This window comes from Triturus cristatus, chromosome 4_2 (genome assembly GCF_964204655.1).
Source record: "Triturus cristatus chromosome 4_2, aTriCri1.1, whole genome shotgun sequence".
NCBI lineage: Eukaryota > Metazoa > Chordata > Amphibia > Caudata > Salamandridae > Triturus > Triturus cristatus.
Window position 1 is genome coordinate 318,116,107 of NC_140586.1, and position 9,180 is coordinate 318,125,286.

The 9,180-nt window shown below is 43.2% G+C and overlaps 1 protein-coding gene across 1 annotated transcript; it reads right to left on the reverse strand.

Annotated features, from left to right (window-relative positions):
• Positions 1-5,668: 5,668 nt before the first annotated feature.
• LOC146833793 (RNA-binding protein 34-like) lies at positions 5,669-8,804 on the reverse strand. Its single transcript, XM_085601660.1, has one exon. The coding sequence runs from the start codon at positions 8,727-8,729 to the stop codon at positions 7,479-7,481; it is 1,251 nt and encodes a 416-aa protein (XP_085457786.1). The 5' UTR covers positions 8,730-8,804; the 3' UTR covers positions 5,669-7,478.
• Between the last annotated feature and the right edge of the window lie 376 nt (positions 8,805-9,180).

Here is a 9,180-nt window from a genome sequence, read left to right on the forward strand (position 1 = left end):
TGCTATCTTGAACAACAGGTTGTGGACAGTTTGCTGACGGAAATTAAGGGGAAAACAAATAAACAAATCTAACTGGATCAAGGAGCTTTTCCCTCCCTTCTTCCTTTTCCGGATAATAGACCCATATGACTGTTCATGTACCCAAATGCACCGATTGGCTGGCTGATACTGAAAGAGTTCTGTTGCACGCGCCATTACACAACTCTGGGTATGATCCCTGCATTCTAGAAATCAAAATAAAAGGCCTCATAAGGGTGTACAATCAGCAGACCCTGACCTCAGGATTACATGCCAGGGGGCCAAAATGATCCCCATATGTGATTTAAAAATGCCGTTTTCAGTGCATAGTTCGGACCCAGTAGTTGCTTCGGAGGTTCACAGACCTAGATCTGGAGTCCACTAACCATGAGCAAAGAATACTAGGCAATGTTGGACTTCCTCACAAACATCCACCCTGATGCTATGGGGTACAAGCACGAGCCAGAGTCTGTGACCTCAAAAGACATTTAAATGCCATTTGAAACACCAGGAGTCTGTGGGTAAGTAGAAGCTCAGCCGGAGTCTCCCTGCTTCTCTGGTCACTGGGATTGAACAAGGAGGCTGGAATAAACTGCCTTACGTTACCCTGCTTTTGTGGACACTGACAGCACAGGGAAGGCCGAAAGGAATTCTCTAGGGCTTCCCTGCTGCTGTAGGTTTAAATGGAGCACAGGAAAGGGTGTCCTTTTCGTTTTTTGCTTTCCGAAAAGCACCAGAACCACTGGGGGGAGACGAGAAAACGATTCACTTGGAATTCCATGCTGCTGGAAACCGCAATGGGGCAGCAGGAAGTTTTTCTTAAGTATATGTTTTGTAAGTAACACTTAGTCAGCATAGAGCGGTTATATTTAATTCCCTGTTTATGGCACACACCATGCATGTGGAGTGGGAAGTTCCATGAGTTTTCCTGAAATCAGTGCCATAAGGATTGTACAGGGAGGTAAGACATTCCACGGTGTCCCTGGATGTACTGTAAAGGTGAGCGGGGTACTTCTTTCAATTTTCCTGAAGTTGAGGCCCTGGGATGCGGGGCAGATTCCCTGATATCGTAGGTAACTAAACGAAGGTGTTTGAGAGTGTCAATGTAGCATCTTTGTTGATAGCACACGAGTACGGGACTGGTGCAGGACCTGGTGATCAGTAAGACAGTTTTGACTACAGTTGACTGTCCCTATGTTGTTGCATTTAATTTGTGTTGCTGGGCTGGAAATATCGGGCCTGTGTAAAAGGGAAGATCCAACAGCATGCTGCCACAGACTATTGCTTCTCTAACCAGGCCTGGCCGCTATATTCAGAATATTAAAGTTACCTCGAGGAAGGACAGGAACACAGGTAAATGAGGAGTATAAAGGGAATGGCCACTCCACATTCGTCTGCTCGATTTTTACAGGTGGCTGCACAGAGGAGCTACAACCCTCCTAACATTGGTGGGTTTTTTTTTTTGCCTGGGTTGTGTTCCTGGGGTTAGAATTGTATGGCCAGTGGAGAAGTAAGGTGGTTACCATTCTCCAATAAGATGGCAGCTTCAAATTCATAGAATATAAGACTTATGTCTCTAGAACATCTAGCATATTACCATGATCCATAACCACAACCTAGGACTGTTCATTCTTTATTGATCCAATGAAGAAATCATTTGGTTGAGTACTACATTTATGACAAATGGAAATTTGCAAGTGTGGATTTGTGCAGGGGTGCAAACTTGCATTTATGGTTCATTAATGGATAGCCTTTATTAATAGGGTGAAAGCTCTAAGGAAACATTTTAAGCTCTGACTGCACTATTGACTGTTTCTAGTATAAAAATGTGCACACGTTTGCAAATTTTAACAATGAGGCTACGTATAGTGCTTCCTGATTAGATGCATATATTTGGAGAAACGTGAAAGCAAGATTGTTGATTCTTGCTTCAAAATAAAATGTTCACACAAAATGCACTAGGAAAAACAGTTAAGCTATACTGCTGTGAAATTGTACGTACCATTTCATTGAAGCATCTTTTAGCAACATGTGTTGATGCATGCTATTTCCCCAAAAATATTCGTAATGGAAAATAAAATGTAACCAGTTTTTGTAAAACTTTTTGTTGTGGAAGCTGCAGTGGCCTCACCATTATAACAAACATTGGCAAACAGCAAAAATATGTTTTGCTCTCAAAAGCGCACATTGCCACAATAGTTCCTGGCACTTAACACTACTTGTTGTGCCAATATGCTCCTTGTGAGAGACCAGAATGCTTTCAATAACAGTGAAGCCAGCCGATAGATAAAATTTTAACAAAACCAAAAAGTCTTGGTTAACTCCACTCCCAATTAGGGCCCCAATTCTTAAAGAATGTCACAAAAGTGCACCCATGGTATATACCCTTGCATTATTGCAGATTTACAGCTTTCATAAACTCACAGAATTGGGCCAGGAAATTGTACTGCTAGAAAATATTTAAGAATTGCATTTTAGCACGAGCAAATATGCATGTGTAGATTTGCTTATGCCAAAAACCGTTGAGCGCTTACAAGTGCACTTTCCCTGCAACTACTACTTTTTTTTTTTTTTTTAAACCAACCCTGGAAGAAGTTTTACTTCTGCTCTTTTCAGGGGTAAATTTCCAACCTTGGTGAAAACCCCTAAAGCATGAAAGTTAGTGGGTTGGCGCAGACTCACTAGGGTATTCTAACCCTGGAACTATTGCTTACCACTACCTCCAGCCCCAGTATGTAGATCAGCATAAAGGAGGCAAAATATGGGAATTGCTAGTATTCAAATCCTACTATAATATGAGTCCTGGCATCATCACAGACTGCTGCCATAATGTGTAGCCGTACAACATGGTACCAAAGGAATGAGTGGATTTTGTTACAGGACAAGTAGATTTATGAAGCAACCTGTCCCATAGAGAAGATATATTGTTAAATTCCACACCCCTGTCTGTTTAACTTCTCCATTGTTAAAAAGATGTTTTACCAAAGCCAACTGATCTCACCTTTCAAATGCGGATGAAAAACTATTGACTTTGCCTATGATTTTCTTTCACCAATCAGACATCCACATGTTTGTGCACTGTCCGCTACATTGAGGGATTTTTGTTATACTTTATTCATTTATTATTTCAAGATGTAGTATGGAAGTTTATGAATAGTAAATTAAGTAACAAGACATGAGTAAGGATGCAATGCATATACAGGTGCATGAGGCCCTCGAAAAATAAAAGTAAGAAAAAAGGTAAAACAGAAGCAATATATAAGCAGGGAATTGAACAGCCTTGCAGCAATATGCAGCTGCTAGGCCAGAGAAGCAGGGATTTGTGGCAGGCAGGAGAGAAGAGAGGAAGGAAAGTCAAGTGTGGGTTCCCACCAAGTGTTGCAACACAAATGAAAATATAGATCTCTTATCTCAGTGAAGGAAGGAAGGATACAACTTGACAAATCAAAACGATAGCACAGAAGCAATGCTCCAGGAGAAGGGCAATAAAAGGAAGAAAATGGAAGAAAGCCATAAAATCAGGAGCATCAAACTGAATTAGACAACAAAAGTCATCTAATCATGAGATGTCTGACCAAAACCTAACTGTATGTATTGTAGACAATAGGCCTGAGATATTAAACCTTGAAAGTGGTCTTTCAGCTAATCACCATGACTGCTTCAAGCCTACCCGGTAATGCAGTTGCTGGGAGACCTTATGTGATCTCTAGAAAATAGGTATAAGTAGCAGCACTCAAAGGGGCTGGAGGTTCAGCTTACTTGTTGATCTTTCTCTACAAGATGGGCAGAAGCTGTTTATTTCCACTAAAAAGGAGTGCTTGCATTACCTTTTGGGTATGTTTTTGCTCAATGCAGTAGGTTATGGTGACAAGTCAATGATCAAGATTGTAGGACTGATAGGTTCATTGGGAAATGTAAGGTCAGATGCCATAGATATGATTTGCTTCTTATGAAAAGACACAAGAAAGGTACTAGCTGATATTTATGCTGAAAAGAAAAAATGTTTAAGGATAAAAGACCCTTAAAGGTGGATTGTTATTACACCAGATTAAAGCCTGGAGACAGGAATTTCTTAACATTGGAATATCAAAGATCACAGTATTAGGCAAGGCTTTTGGTATTGGTTACACCTACTAACAAATCCTGGGGGATATAAAGACTGTGTGAGCAGGTCAGCCCATTTCAGCTACTGCCTTTATTGCCCTGTAAGTGACAACTTTTTTTTCCGATTACAAATGACCATCCGCATGAAAATTGTGAAATTTAGATCCTGGGCTGGTGGACCAATCCTTTAATTTTCAATGTTCTCTCTTTCTAGGTTCCATTTTCCTTTAAATGCCCAGCATTTCACCCACCAGTTCACTTTCTTTCAGCTTGTTTCTTCTGCAGTAGGGGGCATCCCATTAGTTCTACACATGGTAGCCATCTTAGAACTATAATTTTAGCATTTCAAGACGGTCATTACATTTACGAGCATCATGTAGGGCACCTTGGATTGGTACAAGAATGATACATTAGTCATAGTATCCCTCCAAGAAGCAATATTTACTATGCAGACCACTTGGAATTGTGTTGCACTTACTGTGTGATTCTTTCACCATTCTAATACATGACTTGTGGTACAAAAACTGTAGACCAGCTCAACCCACCCCGTTCGAAAAGCACAGACAACACCAAGCCTGCTTCCTGGCTTACACACTTCCAACCGTAAAATCCCACACTGGTTAGCCTTCAAAACCTATCTCTTGCAGATCTTACCTACCTACTCACATCCCTCAACACCACGGTCTATGAAGATGATGTCTTACCCATATAATTTATTGATGGTTTTTCTGGGGATGGTCTTTTACCATTATAAATGCCACCCTTACTCACAGTATCTGCCCAAAAGCTCTCAAAGCAGGCCAGATCATCCTGTGCATAAATAAACTAACATTAGACCCTGATGATCTTGCCCACTATCAGCCCATTATTCACCTGTGAGATCTCTGAAAATGCAGATTATGTTCAACTCTAAAATCACATTAATGCTAACCAGGGCTCGAAAAAACCACTCGCTATGGAGAGACAGTTTTAATCAGGACAAGCTATTTTTAGAGCCTACTTGCCCGTTCTGGCAAGCTGACAACAGGTATGAGCAATAAAGATGGCTTTAAATCTTATTTTGTCACATTTGCTCCGCTTTCAGAGACAGGAGGTCAAAAGTCAGTTTGTCTTCCTAAATTTACTTTCTGTGACTGAAGTAAGAGGATTTTGTAAAGTGATCTGTGTGCCAATCATGCTGTGCAAAGAATGCGAAATTAAATGTAAGATTTAAGGCTTGTTTTGCTCATACTGAAATAGCTAATAAGTTAACTTTTCAAATATATTTCACCAGTTATTAACCCCTTCGCCGCGGCACAAATTTTGCCGTGGCGCTGGGGGGGGGGGGGGGGTTCGGGGTGAGTGCGGCGCCGCCATGCTCGTGACGGAACCACTCCGTCATGAGCCACGGGCGCGCTGTGCTCATGACGGAGTGGTTCCGTCACGACTCCGCCCACTTGCATTGTTCGCCCGCACAGGCGGGGAATCAGCGCTGCGTGGGCGGAGCGGCCGCAACATGACAGAACCACTCCGTCATGGGCACACGGCGCCCGTGGCTCATGACGGAGTGGTTCCGTCATGAGCAGGCAAGGGGTTAAGACACATTTTTGTAATTATGTGGTGGAAAAAAACAGATTCTTATAGGATCAAAACCAATCAGAACACTATACTTGGTGATGTGCAAATTTTAAATATTTTAGCTGAAACCCAATTTCCAAATATTGTTTATGCACTATATAGTTTTATCAGTAAAAGTACGTTAGCGGGAAAGTTTGGTGGTCATAACAATAGAAAATGCGCTTGTTTCGTGGCCATTTCAATGGAAAACACGCTATCTGTAAATGAGTGCACAAAAACATTATGCTTTAGTAATATATTTATGAAAAGTGAGTTTTTAAACATTAACTAGGAAAAATTCCTGCTCCTGCCCAAATGACAATGCTTTTAGTGAACTAAGAGGCACGCCAGGGATTGAGAGTATCCTATATGTGGGTTTAATTCTTATTATAAATGGAGCAAATGTTTAGGCTAGTAAATAAACAGTTTTTTGTTCAGCAGAATTAGTGAACTTGCATATTTGAAGGTGCTCGCTTATGTGATAATGAAGAAAAAGGCGGCTCCATAAGACAAAATATTTGCCTAGGATTACACAATTTGAGACCAGTTCATGGGTCAAGTAGATTACAGTTAAATCGAGTAGATTATTCAAGTTACTAGACCTGCAGGTCTGGTAAAAAATTTTATAATTTTTTAGCCCTGCTAACCCATCTCCTGACCAGTCTAGCTTCAGACTAAGCTGCAGCATGGAGACTGCTACCTTACACGTCGAAGACGCCCTTGTGACCACAGATGAAGGTGACCTCTGCATCTTCATAGTACTGGACCTAAGCTGCCTTCAACACAGTTGACCATTCTATCATCATATGCACTGTGGAGTTTCGAATGGGATTCACCAGTAATTTCCGCCACTGCTTCTCATCCTACCTTTTCAACATACACCACTTTGTTCACGTGGGCACCTTCAATTCCCAAAAGATGCCTATTACATGCGGAATCTGACAGTCATTTACAGTGCTATCACCACAGGCACCCCAGCCTATCTTACAGACAAGTTAATCTTTTCCGGTGGCTCTATGTACATCAGAAACCAGGATCCCACGAGACCGCAGACTAAAGAGTAAAAAGAAAAAGGTAGCAACATCTCTCTCCATCAGGAAGACCCAACAATGCTTCAATTTAAGAAAGATTTGAAGATGAATCTCTTGAACGAACACTACATCACAAACCAACTACCTCTCCAAAAACGAATTAACTACATGATGGTCTTTGACCCTGGACAGTGCCTCATTGCATTTTTGTTAGGTTTGCGCTAACGAAATACAACATGCATACATAACCCTTGAACCCACTTAAATCCTAATCTCAATCAAACCATGCCCCTAAACATTAATTTGAACCTAAAAATATCTAAACTTCGCTCACAACGTTAACCAAAGCCCAAGATTCAATTTGACACAGACTCCTGCACATCTCAACCCTTTCTCTTATGGTCACCTTTCCTAATCAGCAAGCGTGTGGATAACCTCTCGGGTGATTAGTCGCACTATATAAAATCGGCTGATTGATTCAGAACCTTTACATTCAGCATTATTTACCTCCAACCTTATTTAATCTTAACTTTGGCTATTAGGAATGAGACTATCTATGCTCCTAATCATTACTTTAAACCTGTCCCAAATTTCAATAATACATGTATTTTCCCAACGTCGCTGGTGACAAAAAAAAATATACCATGTTTAAAAAATCTAGACCGCTTCACTCTTTATCAGTTTATTCGGTTCGTTTATTATTGTACAAAAACAGCGCGGCGAATAAAGCTATGATTTCGTCTTAGAAACATGCTGGTGCCCGACAGTTTTGGATTTACTGCGCCCCACTTTCTTTGCATGTTTAAACGGGGGGCGTTTTTTTACGTCTTTAGCAGAAGAATCGAACTTGTGTTTGGCACCAGTGAAATTCTGCGGTCCTGTACGAGGTGCCCCATCCTTCTGAACACACCGCTTCACTCGCACTTTCCTGCCCATCAGCACTGAACCGTCCAGCTTTAGGGCCAGTTGAGCGCCATCTGCCTCCTCGAAAAGGACATATCCAAAGCCCTTGCCCACTCCAGTCTCCCTGTCACGAATGATCCGCACAGCCGCTACCTCCCCGCACTCAGCAAAATGGTCACGCAGAACCTGGTCCTCTACATCGTAGGGTAGGTTGCCCACAAAGGCTGAGCGTCGGTTGTCGTGACTGTGGCTGCCAGAGGCTCGGTCCACTCGGATGTTGTAGCCACCCTCCACCTGGGCCCCATTGCGGGCTAGGGCCAAACCGGCTGCTGCCTCCTCCTTGAAAACAACATAGGCGTGGATGCTCTTACGCTTGGGGTGCACCTGACGCTGAATGGCAGCCACTTTGCGGTTGAGGGTGGGCTCTGCACGAGCCACCGAGCGGAAGCGGACAGACTCAATGGCCCCGAAACCTTTGAAGAGAGCCCGCAGTGCCTGTTTAGTAAAAGAGACCGGCAGATTACCCACAAAGACCGTGCGCTTGTCTTTGATCCGCTCCTCTGCCTTGTTCTTGGGGCGTTGTGGCCTCGTGGGACCCTCAACCTCGTCTTCTGGTTGTCCGGCCCGTTGCAGCCGCCTCTCCTTTCGCTTTTGCCGGATTTGTTGCTCCCGCTGCTCCTCCTGGAGATCAGCCTCTTCTAAGGGACCCTCTCTGGCAGATACCAGCAGCTCCGAGACAGGAAGGACTTTAGGCTTTTTAGGCGCCGGAGTCTGGATGTCTGCAGCTGGTCTACTATGTGGGGTGGTCGCAGATTTTGGCTCCCTTCTTGGAGCGGGCGGCGCCGGCACGTAGATGGGAGTAAAGAGATTTGCAGTACTAGAGCCAAAGAGCGATGCTAACGGGCCCGGGCTGTTTCCATCTGCCGCTCCTCGCAGGCTACCGGCTACTTGCCCAATAGCATACCCTGGTCCTGGCGGGGCCGCAGCCTCTTCCTCAGCCGGTTTGAACTTTTTGGATTTTTTAATACGCCGTGGCCGGGCGTCGCCGATCTCCCCCGCTGCCCCCTTCTTCACCATGACAGCTCGTAGGAGCGTCCCACGTTGAGTTTCGCATGGGACACAGGAAGAAGAAGGTGGCTCGAGTCCCGTGAACCCGGAACTAGTAGTTCTGCTTCCCGTGTAAATAGCAAAGACGGACAATTGGGCACTGTAAACTCCCTGCTGGTAAAAGTGTGGCCATTTTGAAATATTTCTAATTCAGACGTGGTACTTGGTTTAGAAAAATAAAATCACCTAATAGACGTTTACAAAGAAACGAAAACAAACGCACAGATTCACAACATTATGCGATCCTTCAATTACAGATAGCATGCAAAGTAGCGAAGATCATGTATTGAGATTACATACATTATTTCTGCTGAGTGATCGGCGTAATATGGTCACTGACATAAAACGTATTAAAAAACAAGTACTGGCGAAGCCGATAGATCTCGCCGATGGCCAAGCTATTGGCTTTCCCAATATGTTT

Coding starts and splice junctions, on each gene's coding strand:
- LOC146833793 (XM_085601660.1), bottom strand. CDS start 8,729: ATGGTGAAGAAGGGGGCAGCGGGGGAGATCGGCGACGCCCGGCCACGG.